At 36.3% G+C, this 25616-nt stretch overlaps 1 protein-coding gene across 2 annotated transcripts in view; it reads left to right on the top strand.

Moving 5' to 3' along the window:
• Positions 1 to 25616, top strand: part of LOC150083367 (solute carrier family 12 member 2-like) — a 451471-nt gene that overhangs the window by 125314 nt on the left and 300541 nt on the right. For both annotated transcript variants that reach the window (XM_090377993.1, XM_090377992.1), the window contains exons 10-11: positions 7890 to 7997; positions 16077 to 16200. In XM_090377993.1, coding sequence (XP_090234119.1) covers positions 7890 to 7997; positions 16077 to 16200 — 232 coding nt within the window. The remainder of the gene's footprint in view (positions 1 to 7889; positions 7998 to 16076; positions 16201 to 25616) is intronic.

Raw genomic sequence — 25616 nt, 5'->3', positions numbered from 1 at the left:
ATGGATTGGGGGTGACCACTTTAGCTTTATTCTTTCAGTATAACAGACAGATCCAGCTCCTTATGCTTTCTTAACTTAATAAATTAATAGCAACATTTCTATAGTGAAGATAGCTGTGTTATGTAATAACTTTTTTCATTTTTAAATCTGATAATTTCTCCTCCTGAGATTTTCACTTTCACAAAATTGTTTAATGCTGGATAATTGTTAGCTCAACTAATAGGCTTCTCCCATTGAAAATCTGTCTACTCTCTCTCTCTCTCTCTTCTCTATATCATTCATCAACTTTAGACACTGTCCTTACTTTCCAACAGAAGGACTCAACTCGGTTCTTGGTAATTATTATTATCATTAGCCCTATGGTGCAAGGAAGCTGAGGCTTCAAAAAAAATAAATAAATAAAAAAAAATTCTAACTTACTCTAAGAGAGAGAGAAGTAGAAGGGAACCACCAAGGAAGAGAAGAATGATGATATCCACTCAGGACTCTGGGTGTGCCAAGCCCATACTCACCAGATGTGATCCCCTGGGGTTAATAATGGCCTGATTTTAGTCAGTAAGAATTACTTGCAACAACCAATCAAACTTTATTAAGGTAAATATATTGAAATAGGCTAAAAAATAAAATAGGTTAAAAATAAAATAGATTAAAAGCAGTTAAGAACAATATACTAAGAGTGATAAAAATGTGCACAGTGGATTAAAATCATACAAAACATAGACGTTTCAAGGCAGAATACCTCTTTATCAACTTGGTAGTATATGACACACAATTATAACACAATAAATATCAAGGCTGTCATATGAGACAGGAAATCAGGACTCACATGATATACAAGATAAAAAAAAAAATGGAGGTATTATTTGATTAACTAGTCAGGAACCAGTGGCAGAAGATTATGTGCATTAGCAATAATATTCTAAGTGCATTAATACTGATCATGTTGTAAGATAGGAGATTTCATGATGGGCCTACTTTTTTTATTTTGCTGCTCTCACTGACCATCTATTAGGTTAGGTAAGCAATATCACTCATGGCTGTCTTTCTAATAAGACCAATATGTTAATGCATATTAAAACAAAACTGTAACCCCCCCTTGCTTTATCACAGTCCATTTGACTTGCAGGTTTCCTAAAGTAAGTACCATTGATTTTATTCTTAAATTATAAAATTTTTAGTTCAGAGAATAAATTAACTTTCTGAAAATAAGTTAGTTTCAGTATTTATTGATGCCATATGCTTAAAATCACCGAAGTCAGTTACAAAATTTTAACTACATTTAATTATCACCTGAAATTATAAGCAAGGCAGATTGCAAACTGAATAGCAGTGTATATTACCTTTGCAAAACCAAAGTTGGGAACCTTCGAGCACCTTCAGATGGAGGTAATTTCTACGAGAGACTGAAGTCAAATTTTTGCTGTCCTACGAAAGTTGCACAATGACCTCGTGGGTGCATTCTGTAAGAGAGTTGTCAGTTGAACAGAAAATGGCTGCTGATTTTCAGGTGTTGCAGGTATCATTCAAGAAACAACCTAGGTAGAATGAGGAGGCTATTGGCAAGGTTGGTCTCCAGTGATGGGTCCATAAGACTATCACAGATGGACAGTGATGTGAGAAAGGTAATCCAGGGAAGCAGTCAGATAATGCTGCATAAGCTTGCTTTCTTGCATCGTATGCCTCTACTAATGCTAATAATCTGTTGCCCAAGATTAAAAACATCCTATGAGGTCTCTAGCTGGTTTCATCTTGTTGCTGGCTGACAGATCACATCCTCATTGAAATTATGGTGGATGGCCCTTATACTTAAAGATTGAGAACAATAGAGACCCATTTCACCAGATCTTCACTCTTATGGTTGTTTTTCAAGATTCTTGCACGATGGCTAAGTAATGTCTTGGCACTTCACCTAGACAGAAAGATTTCATGAGTGTTAACTAACTGATTATGTGGAAAATAGACTGAGCAATTGGTGATCTCCAAGTGCTGGGTGAGTGATTTCCACTGAGTATAATGGCGCCTCCGTAGCCAGGTGGGCAGGAGCAGCAGTGCGTAGCACACACTTCTTGATTAGACCAGGGTTTGAGCCGATGACCACCAAATACGTAGGATGCGGAAAGGTCAGGAAATGACCACCGCATATCCCCGGAGCAATATGGCCTTAGTTGCTAATGCTCCTAAAAAACAAATAACAACAACAACAACTGAGTATAATCTTTATTGATGTCACCAAGATGACATCAGCAAATTGGTGTTTTAACCCTTCAGTGGGTGAGCTTCCTGAATATTTGTGGGCTCCAAGTAGTGAGTTTCCAATATTAGTGAGCAGTGAAGCGATTTTTTTTTCATGGCATCTTTGAAATATTGAAAAAATCAGAACTGTACATAACTGTTTTTAAATATTAAGTTGTTGTTATTTTGAAATTATTGCTGAGTATTAAAGTAAAATTATTGTAAAAATCAGATTGAAATTTTTAAAAAATTGCAAAAATCTTAAAATGTATCATGTTTTGTTGCAGTAATATTTTCTGCATCTGTTTATGTATTGCTTGATTCAGTTTAATCAACTTGTAGATCTGAATTCACAGAATTTCTCCAGTTTCAGTTTTTGTAAGTGCTGAAATCAAATTATGAGGTTAATAGGTGTGGTTTCCTCCTCCTCCTCCAATTTTCAAAGCTATTTTCATGCTACCATCTATTATAAACTATCTTAGTGTATAATACTAAGTTAGAAACATAGGTAGGAGATGGCAGCATATACTGTAAAACTTTCAAGACAGTTCATACATTAAGCATACACATTGTTTGGAATGACTGTCAAAATTTAGATCTGTACATTTACACCCTAGAGCCTGTACGTGAAAATCATGGATCTGCATACATACTCCTGAAAGTGTTAAAAAGTCATTTCTTAGTTAGTTTGTAGAACTGGCAGCTGATCTCTGAATTGGATATGAAACCACATTTGAGGAAAACAAGGCAAGTGCCTTGTGTTTACTATTTCCTTTCTCAAGAAGAGAGGACTCCTCCTTCTTAAACTGGTGAAGTGTTTATGGACTATATACATTCTGGTGTTGGCGCTGGCACTACCAAATGGTTATGAATACACAGAGCTCCCATTCAGGTTCTGGGGGAGAGGTAGAGCTTTTGCCTCATCTGAAGCTTCTGTAGAACATCTTCCCTGCTTAAGAGTCATGTTTATTCAAGAATTTGTACTATTTTGGCAATCAAAGATGCATCAAGTTGAGTATTATTATGAACATTCAGGAAGTTATGTGCTACTACCTTGTTGAAGCCTTGCCACATTCACACCATCCAGCAGATGAGCTAATCAATATGTTGCATATTTTACCCTCACAAAACTGTATCATAGTGATGATAAGATATGTATCAAGCAGTGATAAGTCTTTGAGAATAGAGTCGCGGCACATCTGCTAATTTCTAGGATTCAGTCGCTCTAAACATGTTGCAGGGTGTGCCATAGCATACTGGTAAATGTTGAAGGACAAGCTGGTGCAAGAAGAGCTGGCTAAAGCACAAAGATCAAGGGTATACAATAGCATTCTGGGGTCAATAATGAAGTAGAATATAGAAGATATTGAGTTCATATGAAGGTAGATATTTTCTGTGTCTTATTATTAGTAGTGGCAAATGATGCAAGAAAGCAAGCTTATACAGCATCAGCCAAAAAAAAACTTCCCACGTTACCTGCCCATCCCCTCCAATAGTTTGTCTAGTTCTTCAATTTATTCAAACTACCCATTTCCACAACAGATGGAAGTTTGTTCCAACAATCAACCACCTGCTGGCTGAAGGCAAACTTTTGTTCTCAATGCCATCAGCTCAATCCATTCAAAGCCTTAAACACCTCAGTCAGATCACCTTGCAGGTGCATAGTTTCCAGATGCTGCAATTTGCAGAACTGAAGCCTTTCTTGGTAAGAGCACCCCTTATTCTCCTCACCGTTCTCCTTCTCTGCAGCTATTCCAGCAGATCCTTATCCTTCCTAAAATGAGGCTTCCAGACCTGTATGCATACACAAGATGTGGACTGGTTACTGCCTTATTCAGTGGAATAATCATCTCCTTATCCTTGCTAGCAAATTTCTTGTATATCATTGACAAAATCCTGTGAGTGACCTGGCTGGGTACATTTTACACTTCCATGAGTGTAGTACTATGCAGTTGGTATGTTACTCTCAGATTCCTGCTATCCATATGCAGTACTTTACATTTGTGAATGTTAAACTTCAATTGCCATTTCTCACCCCATATGCCTAATTTTTCTAGACTTTGTTGTAGCATACCATCATTACTGTCACCACCTTGCAAACTTTTATAACATCTGCAAATCTAGACATTAAGCCTAATATCACCATCATCATCTTCAGTCATTGTCAATCCACTTCAGGATGAAGGCCTCCTCAACATGTTTCCAGCAACTGCAAGCTTGCATTTTCTGTTGCCATTCAACATCAGCAAATTACACAATTTCATTGATTCACCTCATCTTTTCAGTTCTTATTGATATGTGACTTGCCCATTTCTATTTTAAACACTTTGTTCTTTCATCCATACACATTTTTTTCGGTCACTTTAGTTATGTTCAAAATTCTTTGGCATTTGGTAAAGCTTTGGCATTCAATGTTCATGTTACTTGCCCTTATTGCTATACTGCTCTAATGCAAAATTAGTTTACTAATGTTATCATCTGTAATACCATCAACCATCATATCCAAATTAAACCTCAGATCACAGTAATTATTTTGGTCTAACCTTTGAACAGTATTTCTTAGTTGGTATGAAAAGCTTGGTAACTGCTCTCATTATTTCTTGAATACTTCCCATTTAGAATTTGCTGATGGTAACATCATCAGTTGATCCCACTGTTTAGAATTTAAAAACTCTCTGAGATCACTGTAGTCACCTTTATGAAAGCAAAAACCTCTACCCTTGATGGTAGTTACATCCAAAGTAAATCCCACATCAATATACACTGTCTCTGCCACCTATTAGTTCTTTTATCTGGAGATTCTTAATGCATGAATTATCACTGCTGATAATCAGATCAAGAATGTCATTCTCTCTTGCTGCATCTCTAACATACTGCTGTAGAAAATGGTCATCCAATAAATCCACAAAATTCTTGCTAGTGTGTGAGTGATCAACCCACAAGTTTCAGTCAACATCAGGAAAGTTAAAATCCTCACTATAAAACATTCTGATTTACTAGCCCACTTTATTTCTCTGTACAATTTTCATTGTACTCATCAGAGTCATTAGGCCTATAACACACTCCTGTTCTTACTTTTGTTATGTATGTCACACCAAACTGATGAACATTGCACTGGCCACTCTTGTCAACTGGATGCTGCCTAAGAAGCATGCCCTTAGTTAAGAAGCATATAAAATCCAGTTGCCAAAAGGCAACTAAATTTGATGTGCTTCTTAACTAAGGGCATACCCCCCTTGCCTATCCTGTCTGTCCTTTCTGTACACGTTGTACTCCCCATATTCAAATTCTGCATCCCTGCAATGTCTACATTTGACGACTTGACACCAGCACTTCAAATTCATCAAAATTTATTTGCTGTGCTCCTGACATTGGTGTACATGCAAGTATACATGCACCTGTTCTTATTCTTAGTTACCCTAACAAAGCACACATGTATTTACTTGTTTTGTGATGATTTACAGCAGGCCTTGAAATCCCTGACATCTTGCTTTTCATGCTGCTGCACTTACCATAGAAGCAGTGCATGAATCATTTTTGCCTTTGTCTGTGGTTCTTGTTAATCTATTAGTCTGTATATTCCTCCAAGCAAATAGTTTTTTGGTCCACCTAACACTGCCTTGATAGCATCAGCAAAAGTCTTTCACCCTTTCTATTTAAGTGTATCCTATCCCTGTAGAAGCAGTTTCTTCTGTTAACAATCCAGTAAGTTATCTGTATCTGACTGTGTATTATTAGTTGCAATTGGGCAAAAGATAGGCTACATAGTTAATATTATTGCAATGCAATTTAACAGCTTATTGATAATAAACAGCTATCCTGACAGACAGCCAACAAATTAAATCAAAATATACAATTATAACAGCCATCTGTGGACTAAACAAAACTAAGGGAAAAAATGGTAGACAGCAAATGCTAAATTAGGCAAATAAAGGTTGGAAAAGGATAGCCAAAACACCTTGCTAATAGATTGCAAGGCATAAAATAAGAATGACACAGTCAGAAGCAGGTTAAAGAAGGAACAGTTAATAACAACTACACTCTTAACGGTACATAACTTCCTAACTAATAAGATGGGCTAATCATATTATAGCAAGGCATAGATGATGTCAAGCAGAAAAATGTTATGAATTCAGTGGTCTTTAAGAGTCTACCATATGATACTATTAAGAAATCTAAAACATTCTATATGTAGTAAACTGTAAAGTAGTTGCAAGGAAGAAACAAAGACAGTAGAAAACAAAAATCCAATATGTGCTCAGCAGCAAGTTATCATAACCTATTATGCTAGAAACAGTCATGCACAAGATAAATGATACTACCTGCCAATTTTATGAGCTATAAAACTGCATAAGTTAAAGCAAATATAGGTTAATTTCCAGGTTATAGGTTAAGCAAAGTGAAATATACATACACAAGTAATTCTCACATAATTACTAATTAAGAAAATCTTTTATATCCAGCCTCTTAGATTTTTGGACTATGCTTTTTTTTTTTTTTATGCATTACTTGTCTGTGTCATCTTTAGCTACCATAGCATGAAATATCTGTAGACTTTCAGTCTTACATATCCAGTGACACCCTGCGTTTTACTACTCCAATGACACGATTGACACTGCGATAATGAGTTAATTATTGGTGTCGCAACCAGCACTGCTGTCCTTGTTCATGACACCTGCTTTCTTGATGACCTTATTGTTTATCTCTATAAGAAGTGTTCACCTCGGTAAGCACTTGTGAATTCCTTTTCTCTCCCCTTTTTTATTGTAACTAAACCGAGGATGAATACATGCATAAATATTGTAAACATCTGTGCTAGTTCAGTACCTCTCACATGCATAGTAAAGTGGTTTCATTATTATAGTTTTTACATGTACTTAACAACTGTTAACTGTGTGCAATATAAGTTTTTAAGTTTATTATACACAGGTTAAAATAATATCTTAATTGTTTTTCTTTAATGCAGAGGAAGTGCTTTCCCTTATTATAACTTAAAACAGTTTTCTGACTTGACATTAAAGGTAAAATGCATACAATGAATTGTGTGGGGAAGCCGACCAGGCTAGCCGAGTGGGTAAAGTACCTGCCCGGCAACCCAAAGGTCGCGGGTTCGATTCCCGCCTCGGGCTTGGATCAAAGTACTGCAAAAACCTTGGGAGGTGCAATATGGCCACAGAAGCCGATGCGCCAACAACTACCAAATCAAAAAAAAAAAAAAAAAAAAAAGAATTGTGTGGTGGTCTAGAAAAAGAAAATGGCAGATGCATTAGTCTGCAACCATTATTTAAATAAATTAAGTTTATTCAAAACAGAGTTGTTGTAAAACAGAGTAGGTTTTAAAAAAAATAATTTAATTTATTTATTTAATTAACTAATATATTTCATTAAAAAAAAACTAGAAACCCTGCTTTAAGTAGAGGTTTTATACATAAGTATTTGTCTTCAGAAAGCAAACCCAAAACCCTAATAAACTATATTAAACTTACAAAATATGGCCAAGGAAGAAATATAAACCTGCAGTAAATGGAGATCCAGTCATTTAGACAAAAATGGAAAGTAAAGAGGAGTAGAGTGCAAAATGAAATAAGATAAATACAAATGGTATTTATCTTATCTTATCTTATTTTTTATTTATTTATTTATTTTTTTTTTTGCAGATGATGGAGCTGTCCTCTGGATTTGGGCCTTTAATCTATGTTGGCATTTTTGCAGCTACTCTTTCTTCAGCATTAGCAGCACTTGTTAGTGCTCCCAGGATTTTTCAAGTAAGTTTTACTTAAATTTATAATAACTTTGCCAATTTATAAAATTCATAACCAGGGCAATTTTAAAATACAGTAATCTCTTCCCAACCACGGTATTTGCCAACTGCAGATTTGAGATAATGCGGCATTATGCTTTATACCGAAATTTTGCAGTCTACATTTTTTTTTAGGTATACACAATTCAATCTGATTTCCCTAAATAAAAGAACACGATTATTGCTCTTGCCACCCACAGATCAATGAGACAAACTTTTGTCTCTCTAGGTTTTAATTTAGAAGATGCTGTATTTGCAACACACCCAAAGATTGATTACCATTGAATACAATGGAGTCTTTTCTAGTCTTGCAGAACGCAGCATAACAAGATACCAAGAGGCACATGTGGGGAACCACTGAGGTTTACGTTCTGTTGTGCATGGTTGTTTCACTGTCTCTGTAGATTTTCATGTTTCTGATTAATATTTACTTTTTTTTTCCTGAATGTATTTTGGGGATGTTCTTGTAAAACTTTGAACATTACCATGCTTTACTGTATCAAGTAAAGGTGTGACATAAAAGAACAATTGGCATTTTATGTTCATGTATAGATAGTCCTATCACCTTGTTCTTATCTTTATTCTTATTCATAGTTTTTTTTTCATATTGTCAACCTTACCATTGTATTCATGTTGTGTGCATGAAAAATTAAAATTGCTTTTTTCCCCTTATATTTTATTGACATATTTGTGGCTTTTCCCAAATGTTCCTTTCATCAGGAAAATGTGTTAGCATACCTGATGTAAACTTAAGATTCTTATTAGGTAGGTATAGCAGCTTCACCAAGATTGACAATGAGCACAGCATGCAAACCACCTATTCACATTGTCTTCATTTCATGATGTTTCATACCATCCACTGTATGATTTGTCTTCCAGTGATTTAGCATTAGCATTAGTAGAGGCATACGACGCAAGCTTATGCAGCATCAGCCAAAGAAAAAAAAAAAAAAAAAAACTTCCCATTTCACCCCTCCATTCATTCCAAATGCCTGTCCAGCTCAGCCTTAAATTTATTTAGGCTATCAACTTCCTCAACAAAAGATTGAAGTCTGTTCCACCAATCAACTATCTGCTGGCTAAAGGCAAATTTCTGCACATCTATTCTACAACTGTCTTTCCTCAATTTGAATCTGTGCCCCCCTCAGGTTCTTAATCTGAGCAAGAGGAAGAATCCCATCAGCATTCAGCTTACTCAACCCATTCAAGGCCTTATACACCTCATTCAGATCACCTCGCAGGTGCCTACTCTCCAGACACTGTAATTTGCAAAATTTAAGCCTTTCTTCATAAGTGCAACCCTTTGTTCCCCTCACCAATCTTGTTGCCCTTCTTTGTACTCATTCTAGCAACTCTACATCCTTCCTAAATTGAGGCCTCCAGACCTGTACATAGTACTCTAGGTATGGCCTGACCATTGCCTTGTATAATAGGATAATCACCTCCCTGTCCCTGCTAGCAAAATTCCTATAGATCACTGACAGGACTCCATGACCAGCCCTGGCAGCCCATCTACACTGTTCAGCAAACTTCATATTTGACGGCACAATTACCCCCAAGTCATTTTCACTTTCCACTTCCCTGAATGTAATACCACACAGTTGGTACGTTTCTCTTCGGTTATTGCTACCCATATGCAGTAATTTGCATTTGTCAATGTTAAACTTCAGTTGCCACTTCTCAGTGCATTTGTCCAACTTATCTAGATCCAGTTGGAGTAACATACTGTCTTTATGGTCATTAACAATCCTTCCAACATTTGTATCATCTGCAAACTTGGACATTAAACCTGATATACCCTCATCAATATCATTGATAAATACACAAAACAACAATGGGCCCAACACCGAACCCTGGGGAACTCCTCTAATAACATTTGTTCACGAAGAACAGTGTCCACTGATTACCACTCTCTGCTGTCTCCTACTCAACCATCCCTTTATCCATTGTAGCAACTAACCCTTAATGCCATACATCTCCAATTTGTAAAGCAGTCTTCCATGTGCAAAAGTATCAAAAGCTTTCCTGAAATCCAAGTATATGATATCAAAATTATTTTTGGCATTCAGTTCCTTTGTGACCATATCATAGTATCCAATCAAATTGGTCAGGTTGGTTGGTTATTTGGTTTTTAGGAGCATTAGCAACTAAGGCCATATTGGTCCGGGAATATGCAGTGGTCATTCCCTTACCTTTCCTCATCCACCGTATTTGGTGGTGATGGGCTCAAACCCTGGTCTACTCAAGAAGCGTGTGCTATGCACCACTGCTCCTTCCCACCTGGCTACGGAGGTGCCAAATTGGTCAGACAAGACCTCCCTTTAACAAACCCATGCTGTGTGTTGACTATTACTGCAGTCTAGTCCAGATGATCCTGTAATGCTTCTTTAACCAGAGTCTCCATTTTTTCTCAGGAACACAAGTTAAACTAACAGGTCTATAGTTACTTGTGTCACCTTTTGAACCCCCTTTGTGAATTGGGGATACATTTGCACTTCTCCAAATCATGGGGACTTCCCCTGAATCCAAGGATGCTGTCATAAGTATGGCTAAGGGTTTGCTTACTTACTTTGCTGCCTACCTTAATATAACTGGATAGATCCCATCTGCCCCGGGTGCCTTTTTTATGTTTAACTTCAAAATTTCTCCTCCACTTTGCTCCCAGTTATTACAAAATCACTTAGCTCCCTGTTAGAGTTTGGTAAACTTCTGGCACTCCCGTCATTGAATAACTCCTCATGTGTGAATGTAGATGCAAAATACTCATTCAGTTTAACAGCTACCTGAGCATGATCATGAATAGTCAACCCATCTAGGTTAAGTGATCCAATCTGATTCATCCCTTTTCTTCTAGAGTTTATTTGTAAAATAATAAATGTTTTGAATATTTTTGTTAATCCTTTTTAATTTTTAATTGCGTTAAATTGATTTTTAATTGTATTAAATTGATTTGAATTGTGTTCAATTGGTTTTTAATTATTTATTATATATATGCTGTAAGTTTTCGATTTTTTTGTTTTAATTTCTGGAGTTTATCCTACAGAAGTGTCTACGTACTATATTGAGGTAAACTCCTCTTATTATTTTACAAATATTAATATCAACGTAGAACGTATTGATTATTAGAGCTCTAATTCACACTATCTAGAGTTTATATAAGTAAAGAACTCTTTCCTGTTTTTCTTTGCATCCTTTGCCAAAGATTTCTCATAACCTGACTTCGCCTGCCTAACCTCCTTTGTGACTTGATTACAGACAAGCTTATATCTCTCATAGGCTTCTGTGTCACCTGATAATTTATATGCATCCCATACATTTTTCTCCTCTGCCATGAGCCTCATTGATTCATCTGACATCCATTTAGGCCTGAATCTTGAACAGTATTTCTTAGTTGGAATGAAAAGCCTAGTAGCCTCCAAGATTAAGTCCCTGAAGGCTTCCCATTTAGAATTCAATGTTGGTAACATCATCAGTTGATCCCACTGTACAGAACTTAAAACTGTTGGACCCCTGTAGTCACCTTTACGAAAGCAAAAGCCCTTCCCTTTAGCCTTGATGGTAGTCCCATCTTTAAGTAATTCCCATCTCAGTACATTGTGATCACTGTCACCCAGTGGTTCCTTTATCTGCAAATTCTTAATCCATGAATAATCACTGCCGATAATCAGATCAAGACTATTACTCCCTCTGGTTGCCTCTCGAACATGCTGCTGTAGAAAACAGTCATCCAATAAAACCACAAATGTCTTGCTAGTGTGCAAGTGACCAACCCACAAGTTCCATTCAATATCTGGAAAGTTAAAATCCCCCATTATGATACATTCTGATTTACTGGCCCACTCTATTTCTCTGCACAATTGTTCATTATACTCATCAGATTCATTAGGCCTATAACACACACCTACTCTCATTTTTCCTTTCCCAGTGCTTCTGTCACACAAAACAGACTCAACATTTCATTGTCCACCAACATCAATTGGATTCACTTCCTTAGATTTTGTGTTTCTTAACTAACAACATAACCCTTCCTGTCCTGTCTATCCTTTCTGTATACATTGTACACCCCAAATTCCAATTCTGCACTGCTTATGTCTGGGTGACACCATGTCTCTGATATTCCAACAGTATCTGCCTTTGATGTCTTGACTTGCACTTCAAGCTCATCAAATTTATTAACTATACTCCTAGCATTGGTGTACATGCAAGTATACATGCACCTGTTTCTAAATAAATACACAGCCCGTGTATTTATTTGTTCTACTATGACTCCCAGCAGTCCTGGAAATCTCCATTGCCTTGCTTTCCAGGCTGCTGCTCATTCTAATAGAAGCAGTGGAAGAATCACTTTTACCTCTGCCTGCGTTCACTGTTAACCTTTTAGTCTGTGTATCCCCCCCCAAGCTAACAGTTTTCCGATCCACCTAACACTGCCTCAATAGCATCAGAAAATATTCTTACACCCTTTCTATTTAAGTGTACCCCATCCCTGTAGAAGCAGTCTCTCCTGTCAACAAGCACAGACCAGGCTGAAAAAAATTCTCCCCCTTGAGCCTTGCACAATCTCTCCAGGGCTGAATTGATCAACAAGGCTCTCATCATATACTCCCTCCTATTATGTCTGGGCAGCATTGCAGACACTTTCACATTCAACCCTATCTCGCAACTTTTTTTCACCATTGACCTGTACTTGTTGAGTAAATCTGCAGAACTCTTACTCTTAATGTCATTAGTTCCAACGTGTATAACAATATCACGTTTTGTGCCTTAAAAGATGATATCTGCTCTACAGCATCATCAACTTTTACCCCTGGCAGACGTACCCTGGCCCTGTTCCACCTATTCTTCTTGCATAGTATATTCCCCGTCTCCCTGACAATAAAGTCAGTAACAATAACTAGTTCCTTTGGGACCAGCGCATTCTGCCTTGGAGATTGCCTCTTTGTTGCCTGATGCACAGGAGTGAGCTCTGCCATTGAGCTGGGCAGCTGAGCGCTTTGATGGGCCCTCATTTTAATTTCTTCAAGGGCATTTACCCTACACATCAGGCTCTCATAGACACCCATCAGAACACTGAGTTGGCACCTAATTTCTTGACACTCCAGACACCTAGCACACATAAAGTCATCATCCTTGGCTAGATCATGTCATGTTTTAGAAAGGTCGGCAAACATTTCACATTTCGTACATTTTTTGAGACTGTGATTCGTTTTTAGAATTGCCCCCTTCGTTTCTCCTCCAAGTCACAACACTCTCGCTAGTCTGCGATTTTTGCTTTCCAGCTGTAGTCTGGATCATGATTTCTGTTTAAATACAATTTAATTAACAATATTTTTGATTAATTGATAATACTATAATAAGCTAACAGATTCCTAATTGAGTGCTTCATATTATGCTATCTAATTTTACTTTATACCTTACGCTTTCAGTTAGAGATATACATACATTACTTCTTATCGCTATATGGAAGAAGCAACAGTGCGTAGCACACGCTTCTTGATTAGACCGGGGTTCGAGCCCGTCACCACCAAATACGGAGGATGTGGAAAGGTCAGCGAATGACCACCGCATATTCCCGGAGCAATATGGCCTTAGTTGCTAATGCTCCTAAAAACCAAAAAAACAACAACAACAATTATCGCTATATATATATATATGCTATTTCTTATCGACTCCACAACTGTTCACGAACCTGTTATACCACTGAGATACTGGGACATTGTTTGTTTGCCATATGCTGTCCAATGCAATATTTCCATCACAGATTTTTATAATTGCTAACCAAATTTGATATTTATTCGCTGCTTGAAGTGATCTATTTTTGCATTTCAAAATCTTTCACAATCTTCAACACACTGCCCTCCCTTCTGGGACCTATTACGCCTGCTAGTCTAACAGCTGAACATCCTCTATGACAGTATAGTAGTTTTGCCACTTCTCACTTATTTGGAGAGGTCTGAGTTTAAGTTTCATTATCGACTGGAGGAATTTCTAAAAACCGCTTCAATCAGGGCTGTGGTTAGCTGATTTCAGGGGCAGAGGAAATCCCCCACCAAAGTTATTCCAGGTTTTTAAGCCCATACAACATGCAAATCAGTCTATAAACACATGCTTCTACAGACACAATGGCACAATACAGTCTAAGTTGCTGATGTGCTTAAAAACCAACAACAGAACAATTCTCCTAACTATGTAGGGGACATGCATGTCTTATCATTTTCAAACAGGCTCCAGCCTACCTACCACAATGTTACTGTATTTACTTCTGCCCCAAAATTTTTGATGTGAAATCATCTATGGTGGCACTAGAGTAAAATTGATTGTTAAAAAAATTTTCTTATGGTAATGGAAATGCCACAATTGATTGTTAACGAAATTTTTTTATGGAAATGATGCAATTGATGTCACTTCCTATATGGCGCTAATGATGCTAACTCAGTCACTAATGTTGATTCGGTAGAGTGAGTAATTGATTCAGTAAAGTAAGTTCATACTAAGGTACGGAAATGATGTCAGTTCCTAAATAACACCAACTCAGTCGCTAATGTTGATTCGGTAGAGTAAGCAGCGGATAGTAATATTATGTAGGAATAAAATGCAGACTTTAATAAAATCTGCTTCTCAAGATTTTGATCAACATCAACCTTCTAAGTAACATAAGTAAGTAAGTTTTGATCAAACCGTTCAAAAATTTAAATGGCTTTACTCTAGTGCTGCCATAGATGTTTTCACATAAAATAAAACATCTTTTGTGCATACAGGGTACACATGCTGCTTTTTTTTGAAGCTACTTCATAATATAGAAATAGAAGTAAGAGCACCAACCAAAAACATTATTCAGAAGTTATTTTAATATGCAAATCATTTTTCAGAAAATCATAATAAAGATTTGCTGAAAAAACTTATGTCATATTACAGTAAACTTTTGTTTTTGTGAGTCCTGGAAATACAGCAACACAAACAAAAAAAAATGCACATAAGGGAAGCTGTACTTATCATCTGATGCTCTACCTATTAATTATTCCAAGTCACTGTCTATTGAAATTAATTATTAAGTGCTCAAACAGTAAAATAACTATAAAAATATATCTTATTATGCTTGAAAGAGTCCTTGGTCTTCTCTCTTAACATTGGACAAGATATTGAACCACTTTCTGAAAGTTTGATCTCAAATAATTCATATAAAACCAAAACCATGTCCATGTTTTTCAATCATGGTTTGCTTAGCATAGCTTTTATCTAATGTTATTTTAGTGTCAGAGGCAACAGAATCTTGTCTTGTTAGATTGCCTTAATATCACTGATTGTTGATGAACCACATTGTATTCTTTCATAAGAGTTTATTCTTGTTATATTATTGTAAGCAGAGGCACATTTATAAATTTGTTGGCTCTAGACAAAATATCCAAATACAGGTTTCTATAATGGGAGTATAGAAAAAAATTTCAAATAACATTGCTCAAAACAATTTTTATTTTAGGAAAAAGTGGGTTTTTTTTTTTTTTTCAAAAGATAATGAAATTGATGTAACAGACAGTTGGGAGTTGTCATGGGTCTTGCCAAATTATGAGCCCCAGTCTAACTTGTTTAAGCAGAAATTTGGCCCTGCTTGTTAACAGTGCACTAATGTTTCACATTCATGGCAGATGGAGTAGACATTATGGTAAATAATTAAATATTTCACCAGTAAAAATAATGTTGGTATATGGAAGTATCAATTGCCATGACACACGGAATAGCATTGGACTGTGTGCATATTGCTTTCAGTCACTTCTGAAACAACAGCAATATAAAAGCTAATGAAACGCACATTAAATAAAATAATAATATTAAATATTTATAGTTATTACAGATATTTGAATTTGTATTCAGATTAAATATGGATCAGATGTTACATAAAACTGGATACTTGACAGTCAGATATATATCAAAGTTTACTGTACTGTTTTAAGAAAAATTATATTTATGTGATCATTAGTAATGTGATAAATAATTTAGTTTTATTAGTTACTTATTTACATCCTTCTCCCTATCTTTATCTTTTTAGGCACTTTGCAAAGACAAAATATTTAGATGGTTTACTGTGTTTGCAAAAGGATATGGAGCAAATGCTGATCCTAGACGAGCTGCAGTGCTTTGTTTCTTTATTGCTCTGCTTTTTACTGCTATTGGTGAGTGAATGTAGATTTTCTATGTTGAATCATATGTATGATGTAGATTTCACCTATAAATTTATAAATTATACTCAATGAAAAATTATAAATTCATTATAAAATTATAATTATTTGGTTAGTCAATAAATAATTTCCGAACAGGTTCGTATTCGCATCCTAACATCAACAGATTCCATTTCCAGTAAACTTAAAAACAAAACAAATATATATCCAGTTATGTTTATTTCAGCTGGAAGAATTAACTGGTTTCGTTAATAACCAAATGGCTAGATATATATAGCTTGATTACAAATAAAATGCAAATACCTACAGGACAAAATTTTTTTTATACAGATGTAAATAAAATACAGTATACTGCCAGTTGCTAATAGCATACATTGAATGGTACATTGTCAGGAGTAAGACTATTTAATATTAGCTGAACCATAATTATATGTACCAAATTTCTAAAATCATTCTGTTTCTCTACATTCCTTGGTGTTTTTCTTTACAAATTTGAGTATGCTAATTCTGATTATGATCTTGGTTTTTGTATAGAATCAATCATTTGCTCAGAATTTAAAGAAAAGTAAAAAGTGCAGAAGGGAACTTAACATATAACAAATTATCTGTAGTCATGCTTGCCATTTTACTAATGCCGCATAGTAGTGCTGAGTGTGTGAGGATATTCAGAAAAATTTAAAAAAAAAAAAAAAAAAACCCTGAAAACTCAGTTCAGAACTTTGCTTTCTGATGAAAATTTGGAAATGCCTTTGAGAGCCAATTCTGGACAGCAGGGCCATTGTTGAATCAAACTTTGATTCAATGTTTCTATAGACGGCAGCATCTGCAAATGCTTATGATTGCTTCAAAGAAGCAGTCATGATCAGTTGGTGTTTAACAGACAATCTAAGCAGAAATGAGCAGAGAGTAGAATCCTAGGTATGCTAATGTTTTAAAGTATACTGTACTGATAAACAGTCCTACAGTTGTAATCTTAACAAAAAATGTATAGAGCTAAGACAACATGTTTTAACTATTGAAGCTTGACAAGAAATTACTGCATATATTATGTTGGCAGTAAAATTGAATTTCAATGTTCAAGTCTACATTAAAAAATAATGCTTTCTCCTGCTTTTTTCCCCAATAATCTCCTGCTTTTTTCTGATAAAAATTATGAAATATGCTGTTTTCCAAAAGTCAATGGTTGGCAGCAATGTATAAATATAAAATGTGAGAGTGAAGGTTTATAAGTAGGGTTGCCAGATGTAGTTCCTTCTAATTTTTTTCCCCCAGTGCATGGAATGAGTATCATTTTGCATGTCTAGATTACAATGTTGCATGGCTGGTTTCCATACAAAAGTAATTGATGATTGTGACCACTAATAATAATAATAATAATAATAATAATGTGTGTGATTTTTTGCACATGAATTGGAAAATAAACAATTTAATAGGCAATAACTATGATTATTAGATTAATTAGATTTTACAAATATAAAATTAGTTTTATGAAAACCATTCTTGACAGCTTTAACAATCTTTATAAACTACAGAGTGAACAAATGGGAAGTAATCCTTATATGTCTCCCATGCATCCGTTAAAGACAATAAAACAATGTCATAGCTATTCAGTGAGGATTAGGAGGTACATCTTCTCTGAAAATAATTTATTTGAATTGTTTGTGCTATAGTTCACCCAAGATTTCTTCCACATATGGTTCCTAACAGATATAAATCATAATTTGTATTCCAGTAATAGAAATATGTTAAATTTTCATGAGACAGAATCCCTAACAGGCTGGAACCCAGGTGCAGCCATGTTTGGTTGCATTTGCTCAAAACGTTTAGTGCACACCCATTTCAAAATCACTGTGTAGTAGCTTGTGTTCCAGGGAAAATAATAGAATCACTGGTTAAAGAAGCATTGCAGGATCATCTAGACAAGACTGCAGTAATAGTTAAGACACAGCATGGGTTTGTTAAAAGGAGGTCTTGTCTGACCAATTTGATTGGATACTATGATGTAAAGGAACACAAAGGAACTGAATGTCAAAAATAATTTTGATATCATATACTTGGATTTTAAGAAAGCTTTTGATACTGTTGCACATGGAAGACTGCTGTAAAAATTGGAGAGATATGGCATTAAGGGTAAATTGCTACAATGTATAAAGGGATGGTTGAGTGGGAGACGACAGAGAGTGGTAATCAATGGACACTGCTCTTCGTGGGCAAATTTTATTAGTGGAATTCCCCAGGAGTATTTATCAATGATATTGATGAAGGTATATCAGGTTTAATGTCCAAGTTTGCAGATAATATAAAGGTTGGAAGGGTTGTTAACAACAGTATGCTACTCCCAACTGGATCTAGAAGAGTTGGGAAAATGGGCTGAGAAGTGGCAACTGAAGTTTAACATTGACAAATGCAAAGTACTGCATATGGGTAGCAATATCCGAAGAGAAATGTACCAACTGTGTGGTATTACACTCAGGGAAGTCGAAAGTGAAAAAGACGAATATGAAGTTCGCTGAGCAGTGCATACGGGCTTCCAGGGCAGGTCATGGAGTCTTGTCAATGATATATAGGAATTTTGCTAGCAGGAACAGGGAGGTGATTATCCCGTTATACAAGGCAATGGTCATGCCACACCTAGAGTACTGTGTACAGGTCTGGAGGCCTCATTTTAGGAAGGATGTAGTTTTGCTAGAATGAGTACAAAGAAGGGCAACAAGATTGGTGAGTGGAACAAAGGGGGTGCTCTTACCAAGAAAGGCTTAAGTTCTGCAAATTGCAGCACCTGGAGAGTAGGCACCTGCGAGGTGATCTGATTGAGGTGTATAAGGCCTTGAATGGGTTGAACAAGCTGAATGCTGATGGTATTCTTCCTGTTGCTCAGATTAAGAACCTGAAGGGGCACAGATTCAAATTGAGGAAAGAAAGTTGTAGAATAGATTTGTGGAAGTTTGCCTTTAGCCAGCAGGTAGTTGATTGGCAGAACAGACTTCTATATTTTGTTGTGGAAGTTGATAGCCTGAATAAATTTAAGGCTGAGCTGGACAGGCATTTGGAGCGATTGGAGGGGTGAAATGGGAGGTTTTTTTTTTTTTTTTTGCTGATGCTGCATAAGCTTGCTTTCTTGCATCATATGCCTCTACTAATGCTAAAAGCACATGCATGCAGCTTTAAATAGAGAACCCTGTTGCTAGGTGTCCAGTAGTTCTGCTTGCTGTATAGTAAGCAAATTGACAAATGCTGGACATGTAAATGTCCGGTATTTGCTTAACTTCTTTGTGTAAATTTTGTGACCATTGTTGCTGGGTAGAACTGTATTCTGTAATCTACTGTATATTATTCTCACATAGCCAGAATAATAAAGTTTCAACTATTTCAATGTCAATGATATGATGAACATAACAGTGCCTGCATTGAATCTGTACAAAGTAACTTTAATATACCTCCCATATATCTGGTTGTAAATGATGTTTTCCTTATAAAAATTGAAAAAAACTGTACAAATTTAAATTACGTTTTGCATTGCTATTATTAATAAAGTTTAATTTAGTTCCATTATATTTTATATTAGTTAAATTTTCACGAGACAGAATTTTATTACATTGTTATTATTAATTTGACATTGTTATTATTAATAAAGTTTAATTTAGTTCCATTATATTTTAGATTAGTATTTCTTACTATAATCTACACCCTTCCAATGAGACTTTTATTTTTATGCACCAAACATTCCTCATGGGCACCCAGTGATCTTATGTAAGCCATCCAGCAAGCTTATCTGCTTTGAAGTAATTGACGTAAATGCACAAAATTGGGAGATGCAGATAAACAAAAAATTATGGATAAATGAAAATGGAAGTTTGCAGTTATGTGTAACTGATAGCTGTCTTTGGTTTTTCTGATAAGGTCACCTGGCAACATTATTCATAAGGTAAAACTGTATACTTGTAATTTATATGAATGACTTTTCTAGTGATCTATAATGCCATTATAATTCAATTAAATATTTTGTGAATTTTAACTCATAATTATAGAATGAAACAAAATATATATTATAGAATAAAAAAAAATACAATGGAAATCAGTTAATCAATTTACCCTTTACAAATCAGAATAGCACCAGTGAAATCTACTAGATAGCGATGATACCTGACAAGAAATAACTGTGTGCATTATGGAAGCTTCTATGCATTTAAAAGTGACATAAAATGATCAATGCAATGACATTCAAGGAATGCTTTACCAGCATGTTGTGCCACATCATACAACTGTTACGGGACCTTACTACAAAACTCTTTTGCACACTTTGCTGGATTATATTTGTTACAAACAACCACAACTGCATGCAGGTGTGTGGGTGTTGCATCACAACAATGTAAGACCTCACATTGCTCATACTGTCATTGAGTACTCAGCCAGCATTAATGTCAAATGTGTCCTCACTTGTGCCCTACACCCTGACTTTGCACCCTGAAATTTTTTTTTATTTTTATTTCCAAAGTTAAAGAAGAAGCTGTGAGGAAAACATTTCCACTCATCAGAAGAAGTTGTAAAAACATTGGAGGTGATTCTGAAATACATGTCCAAAAATGGCTTCCACCCAGGACAGTACTTACACTTTTTGGGGCCCGAGGCAGTAAGCTCTTACGGTGCCCCCTTTAAAGATACCAGAGGTCCAGAGTCCAAAAAGAAAAAAACTTGCATATATAAATATAATCAGAAAAAAAGCCAATTATTTTTACGCATCTGTTTAAACACAAATGTTGCAATTCAAAGATTGCTTTAAAAATTTGAGATTACAGAGGCCATGCAAAGCCCCCCCTCTGTGGTGAGGCCCGAGGCTAGAACCACATCTGCCTGTTTATAAGTACAGCCCTGATTCCACCATATTTTTGAAGAATGGCAGAAATGTTGGAGTAAGTGCATTTCACCAAATGGGGACTACTTTGAAAAGAACCATAAATAAGGACGATTAATGCAGGTATGGTGTGAAAAAAAAAATTATGATCATTATTTTCTGAACAGCCCACGTACATTAAATCCAGATACTTTCTTTACAGATTGATGGTACATTTCCCAGGAACAATACCCATGTAAATAAAAGTAATTAGTACATTAATGATTGAAGAGCCTTCTGTGGTCAGAAATTAGATACATATGACCTCCTGCAATTGCCGACCAATTCAAAAGAAAATTTATTATAAAATAAAAATTTACAAAATAACTATAATTAAAAACTCATAAAATCAATTAAATATACTGGATGAAAGCATTAAAAATATATACTGCAGTATAATCGAAACACAAATCCATAGTAGCCTTCAGCTACTGTATTTAACCTTTATCAATTGAATGAAATTGTGACTAGAAATGTCTTTATATAGTTGAATGTGAATATGAAGGTGACATAGCTTGGCACGTGCAAACAGGAGTTATGGAAAAGAGGAGAGAAAAAAGGAGAGTAACATTGTAAGTTCCAAGAAGGAATAAATCAATGGGGTTGAAGATTGAAACAAAAGAAAATATCTATGGAGTGGAGGAAGAGAGGGGAAGGAGGATGAATTGTGGGGCATCTGCTGATTTCATGCAACACCAGGGGATCAAAAATAGAGTGCACACATATGCTGTGCTGTGGTCTCTATTAATTAAGCTCCACTGGTACTGTTATATGCAGATTCAAATTAGTGATGGATTTTAAAGCTGCAAGCATCTGTTATGTGGGCACCACTTGGCATGAGCTTATGACCCCTTCTACCAGGGGTTATAAGCTCATGCTTATGACCCCTGGTAGAAGTGGTCATATTCATATTCATTGGTTAATACTGAATGGACAAAATCAGCATTAACCGATGAGACTCATGGCAGAGAAGAAAAATACATGGAATGCATATATAATTTATGTGACACAGAAGACCATAGTAGATATAAACTTGTCTGCAATCAAGTCACAAGGGAGGTTAGGCAATCTAAGGCAGATCATGAGAAGTCTGTCAATTCTTGCATTGGCCCACTTTGATATTGATGGTTCAACTGTTGATCCTGCTCGGGTTGCTGATAGTTGAATAGGTATTTCTGCATCCACATTCATACATGGGGAAATTTTTAGGGATGGGGATACCAGAAGTTTGACAAATTCAAGCTGAAATAATTTTGTGATAACTGAGAGGAAAGTGGATAAAAATAAAAAAAAAAGTAAAGTGCAGCCATTATCAACCCACTGCAGGATGGAAGCCTCCTCAACAATTCATGCTGAGGGAAAAAAATTCCCTCAGGATAAAAATAGTTGAAGCTAAACATAAAAAAGGCACCTGGAATGGATAGGATCTATCCTTATAATAAGAAAGGAGCAAAAGATGTAAACAAACTTTTAGCCATAATTATGAGAGCATCCTTGGATTAAGGAAAGGTCCCAATGGAATGGAAATGCGCAAATATATTCCCAGTTCACAAAAGAAAATCAATAATTATAGACCTGTTAACTTGACTACTTCTCTAGGAAACATAATGGAGTCACTGATTAAAAATGTAATGTAGGTCTATTGAGACAAAAATGTGGTTATACTACAGTCACAGCATGAATTTGTTAAGGGATGGTCTTGTCTGATCAGTCTGGTTGAATATATATTATGATGCTGTAATAAAGGAACTGGATGCAAAAAATAATTTTGACATATATTTGGATTTCAGAAAAGCTTTTGACATTGTTTCACATAAGACTACAGTACAAATTTGATTAGTATGACATTAGGGACAGGTTTCTGCTGTGGATAAAGGAATAGTTAATTGGCAAAAGACAGTGGTTATAAGTCGACACTACTCTTTTTGAACTAATGCTATTAGTGGAGACCCCAGGGTTCAGTGCTGGGCCCATTGTTGTTTTCTATATTTATTAATCATATTAATGAAGCCATAATGATGAAGTATTAATGTCTAAGTATGCAGATGATATGAAGGTTGGCAGGGTGGTTAATGACAGTAATCAGGGTATGCTACTGCATCAATATTTAGAAAAATTAGGCAGTGAGCTGAGAAGTGGTAATTGAAAATTAAAAAATGCTGGGTACTGCATATGAGTAGCAATAATCGCATACGAACTGTGCGATACCACACTCAGGTAGTGGAGAATGAAAAACCCTGGGGGTAATTGTGCAGTCAGATATAAAGTTCTCTGAACAATGCAGACAGGCTGCTAGAATATAAAGGTCAGTGATATACCAGAATTTTGCCAACAGGAATAAGGAGGAGGTATTATCCCTTTGTAGAATGCAGTGGTTAGGCCACAAACTGAGGACTGCATATAATATGAGTATAATAAGAAACTGTACAGGGAAATAGAGTGGGCCAGTAAATCAGAGAGTCTTATAATGGGAAATTTTAATTTCCCAGATATTGACTGGAATTTGGGGGCTGGTCACTCACGCACTAGCAGGGCTTTTGTGGATTTATTGGATGATTGTTTTCTACATCAGCATGTTCGGGAGGCAACTAGAGGGAGGAATACTCTTGATTTGATTATCAGCAGTGATTCTTCATGCATTAAGAATCTGCAGATAAATGAACCACTAGGTGGCAGTGATCACAGTGTGCTGAAGTGGGATTTACTCAAAGAGGTAACTACCATTAGGGGTAAAGGGAAGGGTTATTGCTTTCGTAAAGGCGACTACGATGGACTGAGACAGTATTTAAATTCTATATAGTGGGACCAACTGATGATGTTACCAACAGCAAATGCAAAATGGGAAGCATTCAAAGAACTTATCTTGGAAGCTACTAGGCTTTACATACCAACTAAGAAATATTGTTCAAGGTTTAGGCCTAAATGGATGTCAGACGAACTGATGAGGCATATGGCAGAGAAGAAACATGCATGGGACACATACAAATTAACACATGACACAGAAGCCTATGATAGATACAAGTTGATCTGTAACCAAGTTACAAAGGAGGTTAGGCAGGCGAAGGCAGATTACGAGAAATCTTTGGCAAGGGATGCAAAGAAAAACAGCAAAGAGTTCTTTACTTATGTAAACTCTAGAAGGAAGGGGATGAATCAGATTGGTCCACTTGATATCGATGGGTCAACTGTTGATGATCCTGCTCAGGTAGCTAACAAACTAAATGAATATTTTGCATCCACATTCACACATGAGGAGTTATTTAGCGAGGGGAAAGCCAGAGGTGTATTCAACTCTAGCAGTAAGCTAGAGAATCTTGTAATAACTGAGAGTAAAGTGGAGGAGAAATTGTTGAAGATAAACACAAGAAAGGCACCGGGGGTGGATGGGATCTATCCAGTTATATTAAAGGAGGCAGCAGAGGAAGGAAGCAAACCCTTAGCCATAATTATGAGAGCTTCCTTGGACTCAGGGGAGGTACCCACAGACTGGAGATGTGCAAATGTGACCCCAATTCACAAAGGAGGATCAAAGGCTGACACAAGTAATTATAGACCTGTGAGTTTAACTTCTGTTCCAGGAAAATTAATGGAGGCACTAGTTAAAGAAGCACTGCAGGATCATTTAGACAAGACTTCAGTTATAGCTCGGACACAGCATGGTTTTGTTAAGGGGAAGTCTTGCCTGATCAATTGCCTGATTGGATACTATGATGCAGTCACAAAGGAACTGGATGCAGGGAATAACTTTGATATTATATACTTGGATCTTAGAAAGGCTTTTGATACTGTTGCACATGGAAGACTGCTGCACAAATTGGAGCAGTGTGACATTGGAGGCAAATTGCTGCTGTGGATAAAGGGGTGGCTGAGGGGGAGAAGACAGAGAGTGGTAATCAATGGACACTGCTCGTCGTGGACTAATGTTATTAGTGGAGTCCCTCAGGGCTCAGTGTTGGGTCCATATTCATATTCATAAATATTTATAAATGATATTGATGATGGTATATCAAGCTTAATGTCGAAGTTTGCAGACGATACAAAGGTAGGCAGGGTTGTCAAGGACACTACTGACACTATGCTGCTGCAACAGGATCTGGAGAGGTTGAGCAGATGGGCTGAGAGGTGGCAAATGAAGTTTAACATTGACAAATGTAAAGTACTACACATGGGAAACAGCAACCCCAGAGCAACGTATCAACTCTGTGGTACTACACTGACAGTGGTAGAGAATGAAAGGGACCTGGGGGTGGTTGTGCAGGCAGATATGAAGTTCTCTGAGCAGTGCAGATGGGCTGCAAGAGTAGCTCATGGTGTATTGTCAATGATATATAGGAATTTTTCTAGCAGGGATAAGGAGGTGATTATTCCCTTGTATAAGGCAATGGTCAGGCCACACCTAGAGTACTGTATACAGGTCTGGAGGCCTCATTTCAAGAAGGATGTAGAGCTGCTGGAACGAGTACAGAGAAGGGCAACAAGATTAGTGAATGGAACAAAGGGGTGCTCTTACGAAGAAAGG

The sequence above is a fragment of the Mastigoproctus giganteus genome, chromosome 7 (assembly GCF_048544385.1).
Source record: "Mastigoproctus giganteus isolate SK-2022 chromosome 7, ASM4854438v1, whole genome shotgun sequence".
NCBI classification, from domain to species: domain Eukaryota; kingdom Metazoa; phylum Arthropoda; class Arachnida; order Uropygi; family Thelyphonidae; genus Mastigoproctus; species Mastigoproctus giganteus.
Note: the sequence above shows the minus strand (reverse complement) of the source record. Positions and strands in the feature narration are given on the sequence as shown.